The 22682-nt window shown below is 46.1% G+C and overlaps 1 protein-coding gene across 5 annotated transcripts in view; it reads right to left on the bottom strand.

Annotated features, from left to right (window-relative positions):
- Positions 1-22682, bottom strand: part of LOC112257918 (homeobox protein cut-like 1) — a 266499-nt gene that overhangs the window by 41499 nt on the left and 202318 nt on the right. For 3 of the 5 annotated variants that reach the window (XM_024431855.2, XM_024431859.2, XM_024431858.2), the window contains exons 9-15: positions 16965-17013; positions 14076-14369; positions 13005-13063; positions 11039-11087; positions 10852-10945; positions 4404-5189; positions 1809-1889 (exon numbers count right to left, since the gene is read on the bottom strand). In XM_024431855.2, the coding sequence (XP_024287623.1) occupies positions 1809-1889; positions 4404-5189; positions 10852-10945; positions 11039-11087; positions 13005-13063; positions 14076-14369; positions 16965-17013 (1412 nt within the window). The remainder of the gene's footprint in view (positions 1-1808; positions 1890-4403; positions 5190-10851; positions 10946-11038; positions 11088-13004; positions 13064-14075; positions 14370-16964; positions 17014-22682) is intronic. The other 2 variants (XM_024431857.2, XM_042326858.1) reach the window with 1 other exon arrangement.

Here is a 22682-nt window from a genome sequence, read left to right as displayed (position 1 = left end):
CCAGAGCCCGATCAAACATCTCTGGAGAGACCTGAAAATAGCAACCTGACAGAGCTTGAGAGGATCTTCAGAGAAGAATGTGAGAAACTCCCCAAATACAGGTGTGCCAAGTTTGTAGCGTCATACCCAAGAAGACTAGATGCTGTAATTGCTGCCGAAGATGCTTCAACAAAGTACTTCTGTAAATGTGATATTTCAGTTTTTTATTTGTATAAATTAGCAAAAATGTCTAAAAACCTGTTTTTGCTTTGTCATTATGGGATATTGTGTGTAGAGTGATGAGGGGAAAAAATATTTAAGCAATTTTAGAATAAGGCTGTAACGTAACAACATGTGGAAAAAGTCAAGGGGTCTGAATACTTTCCGAAGGCACTATGTTGCTAGTATTTTACTTTTGACTACAGTATGTCACAGGTTCACAGTCATAACATAGCCAGTGAAATCTAAAGCTGAATGTTTGGAGTTAGAGAAAAGTGCTACTTTTCCAATAAATATCCAGTAAAAATGTCTCAAGTTTGAGTCTACTGACTGTCTCGTGTCTAAAAGGAACCCAAGGTGACGTTGAACCTTCTCCTTCAGTGAGTTCTGACATCAAACCCCCATGGCTCACCCTGGCAACAGCACCAGTGTGTGTCTGCCGGCAATACTCCCCTGGGAGCTCCCTTTACAACACAGCTCAATCCTGTTAACACAAGAGGCCACGGCTACACATGTTCCTCATGAGCGCTGAACAGAACACTTCCAGCAGCCAGCCAGCCAGCTACCCTACGCAACAATGGAAAACAGACTTTGGAGAGACTCCATAAGAAACACAAGACCTGGTGTTTTGGATGGGCTTCAGAAGTGAGGGCTAATTGCTGTTTGGAGCTAAACATGGAGGGGCCTGACAAACGTGGCTCCCGAGCTTCCCGGCTTCCTCGCTCTCATTTGTCCTGAGTGAGTGGTCAGAGTAATTGGGCAAGGTCGCGCTCGCTCATGTGTGTGAGTGAGGGGGGGAGCAGCTGGGTACAGGGGGTGAACTGGAAGTAAATCATGACAAAAAAGGGGTCAGACAGGGCAAGGATGGGGGACTCCGTAAGCCCCCCCCCCAAGCACGTTCTAACTCACACACATACACAGTGATATACACACACGCACAACCATGGTGGTGTACAGGCACAGCTGCCGGGTCATGGGGACAGGATGTTATTATGTTTTTCTAAGGACCTCTGTTTTTAAAGTTAGACAGTTTTGTCAAGGCCACCACTGCCTGTGAAGGAAAAGGGGTTGAAAATGATTGTGTATGTGGCCTTCCGAAGTGCCAAACTGCATGTAAGCACCACACCCATGGCCATTTTCATAAGGCATGAAACACTGCATGGGTTTGGGGAAAGTACATAGCAAAGCATATAAAGGAGCTTTTTAAAGCCTAAATTAGACAAGTGAGGTTTCGCCCTGATGGCAGACAGGGAGAGATTGCGTGGGCTGGTTTGGACTGAACGTTTTAAGACGCACCCTATGCGTGGAAAGGGTGCCTTTATAACCCCCTTCACGTCTGCCTAATCCCGTTTTTTCGCCTGAGGTAGAATGTGTCCTTAACCACAGATTTAGGATCAGATAAACCAACCCCTTAATGGGGAAGAAAAAATATCTGACCCTGTATCAGTGGTTAGGGTAAACATCAACCTCCTCCCTTTATTTTCAACCAGACTCCAGGCCAGAAGTGGTAGAGTGACTTTGACAATGGCTAAATGACACAACAAATTGTACAACATAAAAGCCGACCAAAACACTAAACCAACCACGATATGGGAAGGCAAAGAACAGACCTGGCCTCGAGGAGCCTTCGGAGCCGGTTCTTCGCTTCGGAACCTCCTGAAACACTCTGTTCAGGTTCTGGCCTGGGTTCTCTGTTGGAAAACAAGTGGCGACAAATAAGATAAGTGTCAGAACCCTGAACTGCCACATGGCGGTGGATATAACCCCTAGGAACAGATCTAAGATCAGCTTACTCTCCCTAAATCCGAACTGTTAGAGTGAAAACGCAAAATTGACAATTGATCAGTGTCTAGGAGCAGCTTCATTCTACTCAAATTCAGACAGGATATGGTGGTGGTAGTCTGGGCCTTAGCTATATAGCGCTATAGATCTACAATTACTAGACCAACTCCTCAACATCTAGTCATCTGAGCAAAAACCCTAACATTTGGGCAAAACCAATTCAACAAGGACAAAACTTTTAAGTGACTTACTTAAGAACGCAAATATAGCTAGAAGCCATATGGTTCAATATGTCAAAATACAATGCCTGGAAACGCACACATGCTCTTTGTTAACACTTTGGCCAAAGTAATACACACAGTAGTAGGTAACAGTATCTTATTGTCCAACAGCCAGAAACAAAAGTGGATTGAAGACCACTCTACACAGTCTTAAACTGCCTTCTGAGAACCCTTGAGTCAACCCACATGTTCTACCATTCAAACCCACATGTCAAACTCTCCACATATTCGAGAACAGACATTGATGGGGATTTGGACTCACTGGACCGTGAGTTGTGTGTTCAGTTATTTAGAACATAAATGATTGAAATGGAACAGAACTACTAGCTACAGTGCATAAGAACCACATTACATTTCTCCTCAGCATGATTCTATTAAACTTCTGTTGGACTTCTCCCCTGGGCCGACAGGTTTGGTGCTTGCTGCCAGACCAACTCCTTGAAGCCCGTCCAAACAAGTACAATAGACAAGAGTGCAGAGCAACAGTGTGCACATTCATCTACACTCACTACTCTGCTTTAACACAGAGGGGAACTAATTTCGCCCGAGCGCAAACTTTCACATCACCCCTGCCCTGACTGCCAAGTGGGCCTGTGCCGTTTAACGCGGAGAGTCTTGACTGCGGTCGTGTTTCCTAATACCCAGTCTGTTTCGCCTCGCTCTCGTCCAGGGCTGCTGACGGCAGCAGCTCTCATCTGGCCTTGTGACGCTACTGACTGAGCACCAAGTTCCAAATGTATCAGTTCCTCACCCAGAGACAGAAAGAGAGAGAGCAGAGGAACAGACACAGCCAGAGGGATGGATACAAAGAGATCAAGAGATTTACGGGGGGGGGTCTGAAGGAAAGAGAGAGCAAAGAGGAGAAATATGGAGTCATTTAATAGGAACCCAATGTACAGGTTGGCGTTTTGTAATCTGTCTCAAATTTGACGTAATTGCTTGTGAAAGTGTCCGCATTATGAGCAGTTTGGGTTGAAGAATGAGGGCTTTGCAGCAGGGGGGAGCAGCTACAGTCTGAGTCGCCATGTGTACTGTCACTACTGTGGGGTATGCTTTCTTCGAAGACTTAAAGCACTATCCTCAGAACATCCTGTTCTGCATGACTGGCACAAACACACTCCACACCCCTCTGCACCACTGCCTGTCCAGACATGCATGTTATTGACTGCTGTTTGAGCCTATTCAGACAGATCTTCCTCTGCAATCTGACGGGATCAGCTTGCCTCCCACTCACTGACTCAACAGTACAGGCTGCATTCCCAAGCAGCAAGCGGCAATGTGCCATTTAAGACGGTAACAAAATCAATAGCAAAAAGCAGTGGGCCGACAGCGCTAAGTGATGGAACCCTGAGTGGCGCGTGACGATGACATCTTGATAGACTAGCTTGTAAATGCTCCCTCCCTCTACCGGGTTTGATTCCTGGGGCGGTTGCTATGACAACAGGCGAAAGACGATAACAACAGAAAGGGAACATGTCTGCGAGGTTAATCTGGGCATTTTAGCAGGCGACATGACTGGCGTCAGGAGCGATAAAGATCGCTGTCCATTCATCAAGGGCCCGGGCTATGGCCACACTGTTGAAGTGTGGGGGGGACATCAAAAGGTCTGTTAAAGAGACAGCGCTACCACCAGTGACCAAAAATGCCCCCGTTTGTGAGGTCAAAGGTTTAAGGTTAGGGTCATGCACTAACTGAGGATCACATTGAACGAGGACGTTCTGAAGTTTGTCTTTTGCTAATCTGAATAGCATCAGTGTGTCTGACAACATTCAATGTACCATTCAGCACCAATTTTCCCATTGAGTACATATATTTGTGGGATAGCACAGCAGGACCATACTGAAGCTACTGTAACACAGAAACAGAACACCTGCCTGAACCTGGGGCCGTTCTACTAGCCTCGCATGCAGCCTAATCTCGCGTGTTTACATGAATGGAATCAGTGGTAATCAGTCTGGTAAATACGAGGTTACCGTTCTATACTCATCACAAATATCTCACCTAGGAATTGGAACTTGATGTGTGATGCAAAGCACCTGGAGGCAAAGACATCACTAAAATATGTGTGTATATGTGCTCAGTTGTGTGTGTGTGTGAGCAGTTGATGTGTGAAGTGTGTGTATACATTTCTGTCAGTCTCACCTCTCTGCCTCCCCTGGATGCTGCGCAGTGCCAGAATGTTCTGCTCGTCGGACAGGAACTGCCTCATCTTGTGGAAGGGCTCCTTGCCTCGGATGGTCAGCTTGTTCCAGGGCTTGGGCCTGGCCAGTATCTCACTGACCGAGCCCTGGGACAACCCCAGCACGTAGTGGCCGAAGATCCTCTGCCCAATGTTGTGCTTGATCAGCTGCTCCTTGACCTGACGCGCTATCTCAGACGTGTCCATGTCTTCGCCTTCCGAGACGCTCCCCGCCCCTTCTGACTGGCTGGGCGAGGGGGCGAGGCCGTTGACATCCGGGCTGCCCGCTGACGGGTGCTGGGATTGCGACTGCAAAGACTGATGGGGTGGTAGGGGGCTGGCTGAAAGGGAGTTATGGGTGGGGTAGTTGGAAGGGGAGAAGAGCAGGGCCTGGCCGGAGGCGGACACGGAGTCCTGCAGGGCTTTGGAGTAAAAGGTCTGCATGAGCTGGCGCTGCAGCAGGGAGTTGAGCACCACCTTGCCCCCCAGGGGGAAAGCAGTGCCCGCCGACGCCAGAGAGGAGGGGCTGAAGAAGTCCTGCCCACCCAGCCCGCCACTCGTGGGCGAGAAGTGGTGTGTGCCATTGGCGGCAGTGACAGGGGTGGTGTCGGAGGAACCACCTGAGCCAGTGCGCAGGAGGAGCTGAGAGGAGGGAGGGGGAGGGGAGCCCTTCAAGTTGGTGCCCATGGGTGTGGTGCAGAGACGCTGTTGTCCCTCTGGTGACTCTTTGACCTTTCGCTCTCTCAAACCTGTGTAGCCAGAGAAAACATGACACAGATCAATACATCATGTGGCATCAACAAAGTCCAAAATAAAAACAAAATATCTAGACTGGGGGGTGCAGTATACTCCAGTGGAGTAGCATAACATTAGAGTGGAGAGGCACTGATGGAGTGTGTGTATTTTCCAGTTGGGCTTCTGGCTGTGGAAAGGGACACTGAGCAGTAGTGAAGGGAAGCATCTGGCAGGCATGTCCCAGGATATGGACACATGCAAAGGTGCCTAGCTTACCTGCTGTGTGGTGTATGCCCTGCCTACCCTCCTTTAACCTGCCCCTGCATCTCACCATCTCCAGGCCACCACTCACTAAAGGTAGAGTTGGGATTCGCATATTTCATGCTGGGTTAACCTCAGTGGTGTGTGTGCCTGTGGTGTGTTCATCAGAATGTGGGGACAGGGGCCTTCCGGGTGGCGCAGGGGTCTAGGGCACATTGCAGTGCTAGCTGTGACACCAGAGACTCTGGGTTCGCGCCCAGGCTCTGTCACAGCCGGCCGCGACCGGGAGGTCTGTGGGGCAACGCACAATTGGCCTAGCGTCATCCGGTTTGGCCAGTAGGGATATCATTGTCTCATCGCGCACCAGCGACTCCTGTGGCGGGCCGGGCGCAGTGCACGCTAACCAGGTGCACAGTGTTTCCTCCGACACATTGGTGCTGGCTTCCGGGTTGGATGCACGCTGTGTTAAGACCTTCATCTCTCCCAAGACCGTACGGGAGTTGTAGCGATGAGACAAGATAGTAACTACTAACAATTGGATACCACGAAATTGGGGAGAAAAGGGGGTCAAAATTTAAAAAATAAAAAATAAATAGAATGTGGGGTCAGGAGCAAAATTGACTATACAGCAATGATAAACAATGGCTGCCAAGCAATAATTGCTCTTCACGTACTTTTCCTTGTGCGCTTTGATTAATGTCAGGTATAGCCATAGGCCCAACACCATTGCAAAAGAGACCATGATCATCAGGCATTTAGTTATTCTCATGAAACTGATAACATGTTACAATCATTAACATGAATTAATCCAAAATCACATTGGGAAGTAACCAAGTAAGATGCCGGTCCGACCTGTATCCAAACAGCATCTTTGGTTTCACAGACATGATCTGGTAGGACAATGAGAGATCCCATTAGGAATACAAATGAAATGCTTCATTTTCGAGGGCGGGGGAGGGAGGAGACCCTTAAGCCAATTGGGATGACATTTCCAGAGCGACCGAGTGGTAAAGAGCACATTGGTAGGAGAGACTAACTGGGCTTCATTAGCATACTGGATCACTTTGTCTCCACCAGCGTCTGACCTCCAGTGGCCCCCTTCTCCTCGCCCAGGGTGGGCTGCACTCTGCCCTCCACTACCCCCGCCCCCCAACACGCAACTGCAATCTGTGTTGTCACAGATGCACTATCCAAACAGCCCTGGGAAGCAAGCAAACTGACCTTAACCTGTAAAGATGAGATGTAGCCTCCAAACACAAGCAGGGGTCGGTACCTGTTTGTCTAGTTAGAGACCCCTAGCCTGTGGTGTGGTTAGAGACCCCTAGCCTGTGGTGTGGTTAGAGACCCCTAGCCTGTGGTGTGGTTAGAGACCACTAGCCTGTGGTGTGGTTAGAGACCCCTAGCCTGTGGTGTGGTTAGAGACTCCTAGCCTGTGGTGTGGTTAGAGACTCATAGCCTGTGGTGTGGTTAGAGACTCATAGCCTGTGGTGTGGTTAGAGACCCCTAGCCTGTGGTGTGGTTAGAGACCCCATAGCCTGTGGTGTGGTTAGAAACCCCTTAGCCTGTGGTGTGGTTAGAGACCCCTAGCCTGTGGTGTGGTTAGAGACCCCATAGCCTGTGGTGTGGTTAGAGACCCCTAGCCTGTGGTGTGGTTAGAGACCCCTAGCCTGTGGTGTGGTTAGAGACCCTAGCCTGTGGTGTGGTTAGAGAACCCTAGCCTGTGGTGTGGTTAGAGAACCCTAGCCTGTTGTGTGGTTAGAGACCCCATAGCCTGTGGTGTGGTTAGAGACCCCTAGCCTGTGGTGTGGTTAGAGACCCCTTAGCCTGTGGTGTGGTTAGAGACCCCATAGCCTGTGGTGTGGTTAGAGACCCCTAGCCTGTGGTGTGGTTAGAGACCCCTAGCCTGTGGTGTGGTTAGAGAGAACCCTAGCCTGTGGTGTGGTTAGAGAACCCTAGCCTGTTGTGTGGTTAGAGACCCCTAGCCTGTGGTGTGGTTAGAGACCCCTAGCCTGTGGTGTGGTTAGAGACCCCTTAGCCTGTGGTGTGGTTAGAGACCCCTAGCCTGTGGTGTGGTTAGAGACCCCTAGCCTGTGGTGTGGTTAGAGACCCCTAGCCTGTGGTGTGGTTAGAGACCCTAGCCTGTGGTGTGGTTAGAAACCCCTTAGCCTGTGGTGTGGTTAGAGACCCCTAGCCTGTGGTGTGGTTAGGTCATTTTTTGGAGAGGTCAAATCTTGGAGTTTAGGGTAAAATAAACTTTAGGGAGAGATTTTAAAAGAGAATAATGAGGTAAACAGAACAGAAAGCTAAAGCTCTCCAAAGTGAGAGACACTTATTTTTCTTCAACTGAAAAAATGCAAACTGATCACCAGCAGGTGTAAAACTAGTACCAAAAGGTTGGTATTGCACAGCAAGGACCTACAAGTCCCCGATCTTTTCATCCCCAGAGTCTAAGCAGTTGGGTAGCAGATGTAAAGTCAAGGTGTTTAGAGAAATGGAGATAACAAGGAACTTCAAAAAGTGATCCTGTTGAAATGTATTACAGAAAATGTTACAGTATCTCTCAAATCCCCCTGTTTAAAGGGCTGATTCTCTGAATGAGATAAATCGAGAATCCAGACAAGACGAGTACCGCGCTGAGGAAGCAGCAGCACTTCAATCTTAATGGTGTGAGCAGACTGTCTGCATCGAACCCTTCAATTCAAATCTATTATACATTAACGGGCCAGACAGATATTTTTTTCTTTGTATCAAACGTGGGAGTGTGCCAATGGAAACAGTTGACACATTCTTTAGAAGTGTGTCTCTATACTTGTAGAAAGGAAAAAGCTCCAAGAGAGATAACTGTCTTTCCATTGAGTCTAACAGTCTCTTCTTTTGCTGGTGGAGATAGCTGGCACTGCTTCCTGTTTGACTACTGGACTTCCTGTCTATAACCCCTCTAGGTGACTGACAGAGTAAAGAAACAAAAGGACTGTGTGTCCTTTTAAGTTTGAAGCACCCTGGCGCACACACAGAGGCACAGGCCCATGAAGGCTAATGATGTACTTTTTCTCTCCATTACAGTCTGGTCTGGGGTAACTTCAGCTCAGACAATGTGTACACTATCAAAAAGCTCTTTGTGACAGATATCCTTCAGTCTCAGGATTGTAGACAAGGAGACTTAACAGATGAAAAAAAAGCCATTAAGTTTGTGAGTTTATGAGTGTACGTCTATGGGTCTGTGTAAGGCCACTGAATATGGGGTATGCGGTTCAAAGAGCTGACATGTCGTGACAAGAGAGGACGATAAGGGATCACAGATCACAGGTGGAATACTAGGGCTCTGTGTATCACTGAATTAGGCTCAATGAGTTCAACAAAACATCAGCCATCTCTTTGTAAACAACTCTATCAGTGCTTACGGGCCTGTTCTGTACCAGCCTGTGAATAAGACCTTGACAGAGGGCAGTTCACACCAGGAATTGACTTTGTGGTTGTGTCTACATGTATATCACAAAGAAAGAAACTGCTGATATCTGATTGGCTGTTCTGATACTGGTTAACCCTTTACACTTGTGGGAATTGGCCTATAGGGCTAATTTAAATGTTTTTTTTTACAGAATAAATATGAAATGCATAACCCTGGTAGAAAGTGAAAAGGAACAATTTGGAGATCATGGGAAAATGATTTGCGTTCACCAGACAAGACTATATCCAGACATCACACTGTTGATATGATGCGCATTTTACATTTACTGTACTTTTGCACCGCATTTGTTAATATCAAAATCTGAAAATACTCTGGATACATTCAGTAACATCTGGGGTAGGTGCAACATAAGTAAGACAACAACAAAAAGACAAAGGGAACTGGTGTCAATGCACTTTGATGACTCAAAGAAGAGTCTTCAACTATAAGGTGTACTATTTAGCTCTCCTAGCTGTGCCGTTGAGGATATCTAGAGCAAGCACACTTAGTTGTTTTGGTTGGAAAACAACCTGGCATCCCCGCCATCACACAATTACTGTTGTTGCTCACGGACCATTATAAATCGCAATCTGGGTCAGGTGGTCATCATGTGAAGGCTTGTTCTATTGCCAACCTGACTAGCTAAGTTATAAAATACGATATTACAGTGTTAGGCTTTCACAATGAAATTTAGGGAAACAGATTGTAATTTTGTAACGAATAGAAATGAGTGATGAGTGCATTCAGGTGTGTGTGCCGCAGCGAATTGTCTTCACAATAGTCGAACATAGGCTCATTCTGGGTATGATGCCATGTCATCTTGTAACTGTACATCAAACATAGTGATCATAAACATTGATACTGTATATGATAGGAGTTTTGTGATATGAAATTGTTAAGTGCACATTTGGATTCACGCGTGTTTGGCTTGCTTATATGACATCAAAGCGGTATTTATTATAATGCAATCCTCAGTCTCATTTTTCAAAATATACTGAACAAAAAAATAAACGCAACATGCAACAATTTGAACGGAGTTACAGTTCATTAGGAAATCAGTCAATTTAAATAAATAAATTAGGCCCTAATCTATGGATTTCACATGACTGGGCAGGGGTGCAGCTGTGGGAAGGCCCACCCTCTTGGTAGCCAGGCCCAGCCAATCAGAACGATTTTTTTCCACAAAATACTACTCAGTTTCATCAGCTTTCCAGGTGATGAAGAAGCCGGATGTGGAGGTCCTGGGCTGGCGTGGTTACACATGGTCTGTGGTTGTGAGGCCGGTTGGACGTACTGTAAATTCTATAAAACGATGGTTGGAGGTGGCTTATGGTAGAGAAATTAACATTAAATTATCTGGCAACAGCTCTCGTGGACAATTGCACGCTCCCTCAAAAAAAGACATCTGTGGCATTGTATTGTGTGACAAAACTGCACATTTTAGAGTGGCCTTTTATTGTCCCCAGCATAAGGTGCACCTGTGTAATGATCATGCAGTTTAATCAGCTTCTTGATATGCAACACCTGTCAGGTGGATGGATTATCTTGGCAAAGTAGAAATGCTCACTAACAGGGAACACTAACGTCAGTTGGCAAGTTCCCAGGTTGCAAAGAAACTACATAGTCCACAGCAGATGTCTGATTGATAAGTCACCTTCATAAATCCTATACACGCCTGTGCATGCACGTGTCCGTGTATGCGCATGTCCGTGTATGCGCGTGTCCGTGTATGCGCGTGTCCCTGTATGCGCGTGTCCCTGTATGCACCTGTCCCTGTATGCGCCTGTCCCTGTATGCGCCTGTCCCTGTATGCGCGTGTCCCTGTATGCGCGTGTCCCTGTATGCGCCTGTCCCTGTATGCGCGTGTCCCTGTATGCGCGTGTCCCTGTATGCGCGTGTCCCTGTATGCGCGTGTCCCTGTATGCGCGTGTCCCTGTATGCGTGTGTTGGTGGCTTGAAGGACTCACTACTCAGCTCACTGTTGTTCAGGCGCAGGGAGGAGCTCTCAGAATGCAGGCCTCGACTCTTCTCCAACAACAACTCCAGAGGCTTCTTAGAGTCCTGACACAGAGTACATTGTTAAACATTGTTTTGATAAGATACTGTCTAAATATTGTTCAAATCCAACTCAAATGCAACATTCAGCCTCCATACCTGTGCTGAAGAGTAGTTTGAAGAGCCGAACTCTACTGACTTCCGGAAACTGTAAAGCAAACAAGGGAAAATGGACCACTTGATTACTGCACCCACTACAAAAAGGAGATCACAAATAGACACAGCACCATAGGACTGAAATATATCTGCTACCAGCCCCAGAGAATATCTAAATCAGCGGCAGGCAGAGGCAAAGCGATACGTCACAAAGAGAGTCGGCTCAATACATAGTCCTTCACTCCTCTCTGACCATTGAAATCTGATAATGCAATGAAATCCTTAGAGCCAATCATAGTAATTAAAATGGGTTATTCAATCATGTGCTGGGTGCCAATTGGATTCCAGGCGATATCATCTATAAAAGGAAAAAGCGTCTATGAAAAGGTTGGGAGGCAAATAAAGACACTTTGGTCTATTAGGAGAGGAATGCTTCCCTTTTGGATTCCAGGAGGGATATCAATACAAATTCACACAAACCGCTCTTTGGCTGACCATCATAGTGGCTCGAAAAACTCTCACAAACAGAACCATTCACTGATACTACCTTTATGACTTCTTCCAATTGGGAAAATAATGCCTGAAAATCCAGTTACCAAATTAATGTCCAGACGGCCCCTTTCTCAGATGAGCGGAGATTGTTAAATCCTGGCAAGACAACGCCCCAGTTCCCTAAACATGGGCAATTATCTTATCTGCCAAACTTAACATTGTCAGCCTTCTTGTTACTGGCTTGGACCGAGATAACACACAGCACAACACCAAACAACGGAAGAAACTGTTCACCGTCTTGAGATGCCAGACCAGAAACGCTAGAGCTTATACAAGCCACTGCAATAAAAAAAACTAAATACGCAGCAATAAAGCTAAGGACATGAATGTTGTTAATGAGTGAAGATTAAAAATGACATTTAGCATAACAGATTTCCTTGGTTTATTCAACCTTTTTTATATTAACAAATGTAATTTACTGAGCTACCGTACACAATATATTTCCTAACTGCAATCAATGGTTTCAAAAGAGTTACCTTTAAAAGTAGCTCTACTTTTAAAAGAAACAAGACCATGTCAATAAACCCACAGGTGGGGAGAAAGCATCCCAGTACATACCCCTTTAATGAGTCTACAGCACAGCCATGTTAGCATCCCAGTACATACCCCTTTAATGAGTCTACAGCACAGCCATGTTAGCATCCCAGTACATACCCCTTTAATGAGTCTACAGCACAGCCATGTTAGCATCCCAGTACATACCCCTTTAATGAGTCTACAGCACAGCCATGTTAGCATCCCAGTACATACCCCTTTAATGAGTCTACAGCACAGCCATGTTAGCATCCCAGTACATACCCCTTTAATGAGTCTACAGCACAGCCATGTTAGCATCCCAGTACATACCCCTTTAATGAGTCTACAGCACAGCCATGTTAGCATCCCAGTACATACCCCTTTAATGAGTCTACAGCACAGCCATGTTAGCATCCCAGTACATACCCCTTTAATGAGTCTACAGCACAGCCATGTTAGCATCCCAGTACATACCCCTTTAATGAGTCTACAGCACAGCCATGTTAGCATCCCATCTCCAGAACCCAAAACATCCAAGTCAGATAAGAAAGCACTGGCAAACAGAGGTTGAACGTAAAGGCCCACTGTCCTATCAAACTAGCTTCTCTGATAAGCACTACCAGTGCTTAGCCAATAATACTCGGACTCTACGCATCCACATTCAAGGGCTAAATCTAAAGGTTAATGATAGTCTTGAGGGTGGTTTGGCAGAGTGTCCAAATGGCTTTAGAGTGAATCCGTACCGACCCGACCTTGGACGAAGCCACGTCTTACATACTTGCACCGTTGTCATCACAAGTTTAGGCTCGGAATGAATTTATCCTGGTTAATTTGTATGGTTTATTGAACTGACACCTGTGGCTGAGGGGAGGAAAGGCAGGCAGAGGGAAAATGAATTAACCTGAGCTCTTTCTTGATGCCTTCGTAGTCTGCCTGCTCCTGCAGTTTCTCCTCCAGTTGCTGAGTGGAGAGAGAGACACTTCGTTACTCTCAAAGTTGCGAGGACCAATGCATGGGGAAGCAAACATTTGGAGAGTCAATGTATACTCTTCAAAGAGTATCTTATCCCCCCCCAAAAAAACTTGCACTTGTCTTTTCCTACTAGCACCGACTTTGCTGACTTCTTTATTGAGGAGAAATGTACTACAACTGTGATGTGGCTGTGTCACCTAGTTATCTTAGGTGAGACAGACAGTCGCTCTGTATAAGAGAGTCTGCTAAATAACTCAAATGTAAATGTAGAATAAGTTTGAGGAGTCCCAGTGTATTAGCATGTGCACATTTTAGATAGCTCAGTGCATTGGAACATAACAACTCTACTCATTTGTCTTTCTGCAGTCTCTAAAAACACATCACCGTGCAGCTACACTTGTCGCAACAAATTCCAATAGAGAAGCTCTACAGCAGAGGTAGGCAACTACAAAAGTCCTAATTGTACATATCAAAAATAAATCACTCTGAGGCCGGTTTTGGCCCACGGGCCGCCTGTTGCCAACCCCTGTTCTACAGTCTCTGTGCATAAAGCTCACTGTGCATGACATGTCTGTTCAGTCTCCATGGATACAAAGACGTGTCAGTCAAGTCCTAAATGTAGAGTCTTGTGTGAGGTGCCCTGCAGAGTTCAGTAAAACCACTGTGACGTTTAGGGAGAGAGGGTTCAGGGCTATGCATTAGTCAGAGGGTCCTGACATGTTTCATTTGTAAATGACTGTTTTTCTGAGTTCAAGCTGAAAGGTAGAGCTTATCTTGTGCACAATATCCAAATGCATTAACGGGATGCACATGGACGCATTATAAAGTACTACTGACAACTGCAGCTTTTCTTACCATGGCACACAGTGTGGTTAGGCCTACTCTTCATAACTGACTAATGTACGGGACTAACCAGGGCCCTCAGTGTTATGGGACTAACCAGGGCCCTCAGTGTTATGGGACTAACCAGGACCCCTGGAGGTGGTGTGACAGGACTGACCTTGAGTGAGCTCTCCTTGGTGCTGAGCTGCTGCTCCAGCTGGCTGATTTGCGAGGCCGAGTTCTCACGGACGTTGGCCAGGCTGGCCTGCAGTCTCTGCACGTCCTCAGCCAAGTGCAGTACCTCCCGCTCCTTTGCGTTCAGCTCCACCTCCAGACTGGAGCGTGACAGAACCTCCAAGGCTTGCTCCATGTCAGGGGCCTTCTGGATCTGTGTGGCAAGCTGGAGAGACTTGTTGGCGGATGTCAGCTGTTCCCGAAGAGCCTCTGCTTCCCTCTCCGCTACATCCGCTCTCTGAAGGAGAGAGAGAGTCAAGTTTCCTCACTATCCCACCATTCGCTGTCAAGTGCCGTCTATAGACAACCATAAGATACATCACTGTAGGTCTCAAGCCATTCTTCAAGGACCAAATCTAAAGTTGAGATCTGCTAATACAACCTACATGTTTGTTTGATAGACATTTATTTATGATTTGTGCTAAAGTTTGAATTGCACACACACACGTCTCCAGTTCCAAGATAGAACAGTAAGTACAGAATTTAGACCCACAGCGATTTCTCTGTCATGGTTGTGTAATACATGCATACCCCCCTCCATCAAACAATCTCTGACCCACAAAAGAAGACAAGGGGGAGAAGAACACAAGGCATCCTAATGGCTCATTACATGTTGAAGGTGCTTAAACATTCAACCTTTAGATATCTCAGGCGCTAAAGCCTTCATCTTTATGGAATTATGGAGATTTAACATTTTTCAGGCGGCTAAGTTATTCCAAAAGTTTGGTAATGAGGGCGCCATTTAATATAATGACAAATAATTGTTTTGGGTGATTCTATTTACAAATTCTAATCAGCAGGCTCATTTTAATTATGTGGTAGCCAGAGAAAAACAAGGTCAGCAGACACACAGTAAAACCTTCAGGGAGATTTTACTTTTAAGTGTAGGCGTAGACTAATGTATATTGAAATGTGATGAAAACAGATACCCATACATTATAAATATACTTTCAAACAATACCATTTAACAGTGTGCACTACAGAAACATGTTTCTCTTCCATTGTCTCTCGCATATACACTGTTACACAGCTACGTGACCATGATTGGAAGTGCTTGTAACACCATTTATAGCGTGATGGAATGGCACTGCAACTTGCCCAGTCATTGGGAGGAGAGTGAATGAAGTGTCGTCTGTAGAAGGCTGACACCAGCGATACCCCCCCACCCACCACCACTCCGTCTCTCTGATAGCAGATATGAGGAGTGTGCGTCTGCTGCGCCGAGGCGGATGAGACGGGTGATTACAAGAACAAAGTGACAGCGAGTGCGTGTGCACACACAGACACACAGTGCGGATCCACAGACGGGTGAGGAGAAGAACGGGAGCATGACAGCTGATAAGGGGAGACACGCGCCCAGAGTGGTACAGCTGACGGCACGACACCGTACTGCTCTGCTCTGTACTGCGGGATGGGGCCCTCATCTGTCTTGTGAAGGGCGGGCATGTCATAACTGGCATGTCATAGTGGGCTACAGTTGAAAATGACTGAGTTAGCCCTGCTAAGTGAAGACCTACCTGTACAAAAAGGAAATCCTGGTGCTGGAGTGTTTCAGGTACTGTAAGGTTTTGTTCCAACCATGTCACCTGACAACTAATCACCTCACCAACTGAGCTAATAGATCAACATCAGTGACTGGCTTATTTCCAACTACCTGGCCCAAGACTCACAAAACATTTCAAACACAAAAATGTTTTTTTTTAATTCTTAAAAAGATAGTTCGTAAGTACAAAAATGTTTTAAGACTGTTTTTCTTACAAACTTCTCAAATATTTTCTTACGAAATTCTTAACTTTCTTCTTAAGATCATTTTGCTAGGCAACCAATCTAGCTTGCTATCTAGCTAGCAATCATGTTAGCATATTTCTTACTGATATTATACTGCTCTAAAAAATGTTTGGGGTTTAAAATAATCAATTCGGAAACTTTCAGATGAAGTGTGTGAGTGAATGAAACATGTTCAATTGCTTTTATTATCTTAGTCTCTCATTGCCCTGAGTTTAAGATGAGGGTTTAACCATCTTGGAATTAAGAACATTTCCAAGAAGAAATCCATTAACTTCATTTTCAAGAATCTAATTTCTTCTGAACTTTGTACTTAATTGGAAACATAAGAAATAATGCAAGAACATTTCCAATAACCTTTTTGAGGAATAGCAACTTTGCTTAACTTTCTTTCATAAGTCTATAGTTAAGGAAATAATTGCAGTCTTGTGAATCAGTCCCTGGTCTCCAGCAGTCAACATTAACTCCATGCCAACCTGCTTGGATGACACACACATACGGAACGCGTTCACATTCGAACTAATCTGATATAAACAAGATCACATGGTAATGGCTACGGCGATAGTTTTCAACTGCAGACCCAAAGCCCATATAGAGTAATTACACTGCCGCGCATTATCTTGCCTTGACTTCTTGGCTGATATCAAAGGGTCGTCTCAGTGTAAATAATGGCTAATCACCACCGTGATGTGTCTGGGCGAAAAACATGGAGAAATACATTAAAGGAGGCCAAAGATAGAGGCAACGCTAGATTAGTCACACTGCAGAGCCTCTAATAGTGCAGACTTTGTGTGCCTTCATTGTTATTCAAGAGGCTAGTTTCACTTAGATATATTTCCTTTCTCATATGATATTTATCTCATACTTCAGTATGTTACATACTTTGTGGAACAACATTTGGAATGCATTTGAAACAGAGCAACTCCTGTATCAAGCCGCTTATTCAGATACATTGAAAGTAAGGCCAAAGGGTGTAAGAGTAGTATGTCTGTTTGAATCCTTTGATAGGATGGTTGTGAAGAGGTGTTAAAAACAGCCAGGAACTCACCTGATTGGCTCTCTCCAGGTCTGACATCACCACCTCAATCTCATTGGCCCTGCAGGAAGAAGAGGCACGCAATCAACAAGGAGGCAAACAACAATAGGCTTGGCACACAAGCAACAAGAGAAGTGATCACGAGTGGGACTGAGTGTTTGCATGCCCTGTAACGTTCTGTAGGTGCATTTCCACACAATTGTGTATACATGTATACAATGTATATTTACATCCATGACTGGATTCTTACTGTGCAATATGTTCCTACTGTGTGTGTGTGTGTGTGTGTGTGTGTGTCTGAGAGAGAGCGCGGGCCGTCCTCCAGAGTTGGCTTGCTGCTTGTTGCCTTTCCCCCTGGCCTGTCCCATTAAGCCCCTCTCAATTACACCCTAATCCTGCAGTCTCCCACCCTGCCACTGGGTCCCTTCCTGAGCCATGCGGACAAGCCCTGCCGTAAAACAGAGGGATTACACTAATATCGTCTTAATACACACTGATCTCATATCATATTTTTCCATTATGTTTAGCGCCGGGCTCAAGCTCACAAATGGCTTTCGGCTTAGGTGTTTATTCACATCTCTCCATGCTTAACCCCAGGGTTAAAGGGACGCTCCGAGGGTTAGTATTATCCCCCACTTTATGCTCCTCCGCCAGCCACTGGACTAGTGTTCATAGTGACTCAATAGGATTTACTAGAGTCCGAACTGAATGTGCACGTTTGAATTTGACATTGATATTCACTTTTCGGCAATAGGGGAACAGGTGTTAAATTCACTCCAGCAAATAGTGTTTCTATGTTGTGTCAGCCAATTGCAAGTGTGTGAGAGTGTTTGTTGGGACGACGGTGGTACTTCTACCCTTGTTTTTTTAAATTACCCTAGCCAGTCAGAATTGCAGGGCTCCAGATAACGGTCTCCTCTCAGTGGGCCCCCTACATTTAGGAAGGCTCAGGCTGTGGCACCGCTCGCACACCGAGTGGAGCCAAATGTTGCCATGCTTAATTTAATGGCAACATCTAATTACAGATAATAACGTTTAAATGCTTTTAATGATGTAAATTGGGTTTCGCGTCACATTTTAAGTGCACGGCATATTTGTAATGAGCAGGGATTATCATTGAGATGCATTGTTATTAATAATACACTGGAGATCAACTGCTTCTATAAAACATTGCAATGCCGTACCGATACTGCTGATTGAGATAGGGCAATAAACAAATAGTGTTGTGGATGGAAACGACACACACGGGCAAATACAACCCCCTGGCTGCAGTTCAAATCATATAACATTACCTCTCCTCCACTGTTCAAAGCATTCTGCATTTGGACAACACAATCCAATTGGAAAAGCTGCTGGAGAGAAATATAAGGGAAAAGCTTTCCCAACCAGTCGGTATTGAGATATTAACTAGATAGCCAGGTATAAACAGTGTGTGCTGCTCTTGATACTAATGCAACCCAAATAGCATTGGAATTTGATAGTTCAATCAAGGTACAGATGCAAAGTATGAATAAATACCTTTGGATTTGCCTGGATTTGGGAATTAGGGAAAGGAAATGCTGCTGTAACGCAGAGTGGAGGATCAGTGATTAGGTTTAGAGGGAAAAATGATATGCATTACCAGCGTGTGATCTGTGGTCATGGCACCGATGCACAATCCCCCCCTAACCGAAGAACGCAAATGAGTATGTCGGAAAATCAGGAATCCCTGATAATCAGGAATCTAAGGCTGAGACTCAGGGATGTAGAGCAGACAGGCAGCACCTTGTACGGAACTTGCCTTGGCTGCAACCGTGCCGAGGTCTGGGAACCCACAACATCCCCACACAGTAGTCCACTACCTGATCGCGGTAAAACCTTAGTAAGACCACAGTGAGAGAGAGAACAAACATCTCCCTTCCCTGTGTACAGTGAGCCACAGTGAACCGTATTCACACGGTATTGGCCCTGACCCCAAACTACAGAGGACCGGTGAGGCCTGGGCCTCTTGAATCCACTCCAAGGTGTTTGCCCTCTGCGCCTTAAGATGGGCTCTGCTGTGAAAACACGCTGATTAATGAAGTCCTTAAGGACGGAGTGTGAGCAACGGGACACACCTGAAAACCTCCAATATCCCCTTTCCTGAAGGGTTTCCTGCCTTGGCGTCTGGTGGGGCTCCCAGACAGGGGGGTTGAGTAGTAGAGAGTGGTAGCTTTCTCTCTTCAAAATACATTAGCTAATGGCCACAGGTTCAAGTTCAGGGGTTTGGATTCAAGTTTAAATTCACAGCTCTCAAGTGTTGAATATGGAACTCAAATGTCATGAAGTTATGAACAAGACTCCCAGCGACTTTGGGAGGTCAAGGTGTTGGGGGCTCCACAATTACTCTACAACTCATTCAAAAAGCTTAATCATAACAATGCAAATGTGCTGAATATGGTTTAATCCGTTGAGCTCACCCTGGATGCATTTTGAACCCGGATAGCTGACATTAAAATGTCACCACCTCAGCTGACTTAAACTAGAGTGAACCAAAGTTGTGCAGATGACGCCTGTAGCGGTGCTGGAGGTATGTGTGTGTTTTCTGGACTGAACTAGGAGCCGGGGCCCTCTCTTCTCTGCCCCTCTGACCTTTCCATCGCCAACGCCTGTCAGAAATGAGCTGTTAACCCTCCGGTCAGGCTCTGTGGCCGGACGAGTCTCTGGTAATCCTTTCCTCTTCACCACTATCCCTCTCCCCCTCCATCTCTTCCCTTCATATCCTGTGCCCCCTTTCTCCCAGCCCAATCCCCCTGGGCCAGCACGACATTTCACAGATTTAGCCCATTAGATTTTCATTTTCCTCCCGCTCTCTTTCAGCACAGTCTATGTCGGCTTGGAGATGTTTGCTTTCCTCCCTTTTTTTTTTCTTCGCTCACTCACTCACTCACTCACTCACTCCTCTCTCTCTTCTGGTGGAGTTGCTTAACCTTTCTGCGACTGGAGAGGCAAAATGGCCCCCGGGGCTTGGTTCTTCTCGCTCTGTGTGTGTAATGTGTGTGTGTGTGTGTGTGTGTGTGTGTGTGTGTGTGTGTGTGTGTGTGTGTGTGTGTGTGTGTGTGTGTGTGTGTGTGTGGAGGAGAGGAGGAGAATAGAAGGCCATGATAACGCGGCCATTCTTCACACTGCTGTGCCGGGCTGGTCGTCACAATATTGCTCTCTGCTTTTAATACAGTTTCCACCCACAACATCCACACAGACCCAGGAGACAATGATACTGCTGGAGCCTTAACACTCATCCACACAGCTAGCACAACCAATGCAGGAAGTAACATTTAGTAAAGTAACATTTTGGTCAAAACACCCTGAACCATTACTTTCCTATGTGCCAGGTTACAAAGTCCAGCGACATGAATGGGACTGGATATATCATACATACAAACGCTCCATATGACCCCATTCTTCCCGACATAGACAACAAGACGTTAACATGTCTTCAGAGGGAAGAAATAGCATAGTGCTGATAAAGTATTGTTGCCCCGTTGATGTGCTCGCCCAAAATAGCACTCTCGCTAACATCTGGAGTGAAACGCTCCAGTTCTGTCCGGCTAGCGCTACAACATACACACACACACACACTTGTTTTACTATCCTTGTGGGGATCAAACAAGTGATTCACATTCAAAATCCTATTATCCCTAACCCCTAAACCTAACCTTAACCCCTAACCCTAATTGTAACCCTAACCCTAAACCTAACCACTAAACCCAAAATAGCCTTTTTCTTTGTGGGGACCGGCAAAATGTCCCATCTTGTCTGAATGTTCCTTGTTTTACTAACCTTGTGAAGACTTCTGGTCCCCACAAGGAGAGTAAAACCGAACACACACCACAGAATGTGTTCTGCTGCCAGGCCTGTCATGCTCTGCTGCTGAATCTCTCTATCAATCCAGTGCTGTGTTTATACTGCTCCAGCCCCGGTGCTCTGCTTACAGTGTCACCGTGGGGGTTTGCAACAATATTGTCAAGGTCCGCCTGTGCCGTCCTTCGTAGCATTGTAGAACACTATAAATAGGCTCTTTTGGGATGGCTCGCCAGTCCTAATGTAATAACTTAGAGGAAAAGTGTGTGTGGTGTTCATTAGCCAGTCCCTGTTCTGCAGAAGCAGAAGGAGAGGAGGATATCTCATCTGACAGCAAGCCATTCTGGGTGTGATGGTGATGAGTGCAGGGACATGGGCTGTGGCATATCATAAAGCGAGTGAGAGACAGACAGAGAGCAGTAAGCAGTAAGAAAGAGAGGAGAGAGAGAGAGAGTAAGCAAAGCAGAGATAGGAGAGACAGAATTGAGCGAGAGAGAAAAGGCCCATCCCTAGCACGATGCCAAATCACAACACATCAGGGCGCCAGGGAGCGAAGGGGCTCCGGCCGAGCAGAAACGACCACCGTCATCAAAGGCAACTGCCAGCACGCCCGAGACCATGTCACAGCACTGCACGGGTATCTAGATGGGACACACACACAACCCGCGCGTGACGGGTTGGGGGGATAGGCGTGAACAAACCTGACGTTTATCGGTTGAGGAAATGGGGCTGACTGCTATCAGGGTTTGTGGCTTCTCATTGGAGCGCCTGTCGACATGCATCCCGAGCTCAACTACCATAAATCCCCAGATACGCAGAAACAGACACTCTCACAAATTACATGGACAGGGATGGGAATTGCGAGGGGCCTCAAGGTACAATATTATCATGATACTTAGGTGCCGATACGATATGTATTGCCAATCTCATGATTTTATTTGTATTGTGATTCGGTATTGTGATTTTATAGCGATCCGACCATATGTCTGCTGCAGAAGGACAAGAGAGCGATCCATGAGAATAGTTTTGATCAGTAAGTTTTGATCAGTAATGGAAAGAAAAGTGCTGAAAACAAAACCAGCGCCCTATCTAAAAAGAAGACGGAGAACAAGTGAAAAATAGAGTTTTGCTGCCGGTACAGCCAACTAGAGCAAAAATAATATTGCAATGTCAAAACGATACAATATATCATCAAAAATAATATCACGATATGTAACTGTATGGATTTTTCCTCCCATCACTCGTGTACATACACATACTGTACACACAGCCCCCTCTTCTCCGAACAGATACGCTCTACTATACCACCTCCATCTCTCTCCTCCTATCATCTCCTTCTTCCTCTTCCTTCTCTCCTCCTCTCATCTATCCTCTTCTGTTGTTCTCTCCCTGTCTCACCTCCCCTCCCTCTCTCTCGCCTCTCACTCCCCCCTCCCCTACGCTCCACTCCTCCCTCCCCTCTCTCTGTGGGCCTGTCATGGTGCTAGGCTGATGTTATTAATGTGCACAGCTCTGGTGAGACTGAGGCCCTGCCTGCACCAGCTCAACTAGCTCTGGGCTCTGTGGACACACACACACACACACGCACCCCGTCTGTCTGCTCCGCTAAAGATGGAGACTGGGCAGGAGTGGGTGTGGGAGAGAATGGGCTCTTCATAGAACAGCTTGAGAGCGAGTGTGTGTGTAAGACACACACAGAAAGAGAGGGGGGTGATAGAGAGTACTATAAGCCCTCTATGGAACGGCTCAAGTGTGTATGTGAGTCTGCATATACTGTGTCCTCAAAAAGTACTCATACCCTCACATTTTGTTGTGCTTGACAATTCAAAGTGGATAAAATGCTCACTCATCTACACACAAAACCCCATAATGATAAAGTGAAAACATGTGGGTTTTCTCAATTATTTTTAA

Source organism: Oncorhynchus tshawytscha, linkage group LG09, assembly GCF_018296145.1.
Source record: "Oncorhynchus tshawytscha isolate Ot180627B linkage group LG09, Otsh_v2.0, whole genome shotgun sequence".
In the NCBI taxonomy this organism is placed as follows: Eukaryota; Metazoa; Chordata; class Actinopteri; order Salmoniformes; family Salmonidae; genus Oncorhynchus; species Oncorhynchus tshawytscha.
This window is presented reverse-complemented; position numbering and strand designations above follow the sequence as displayed.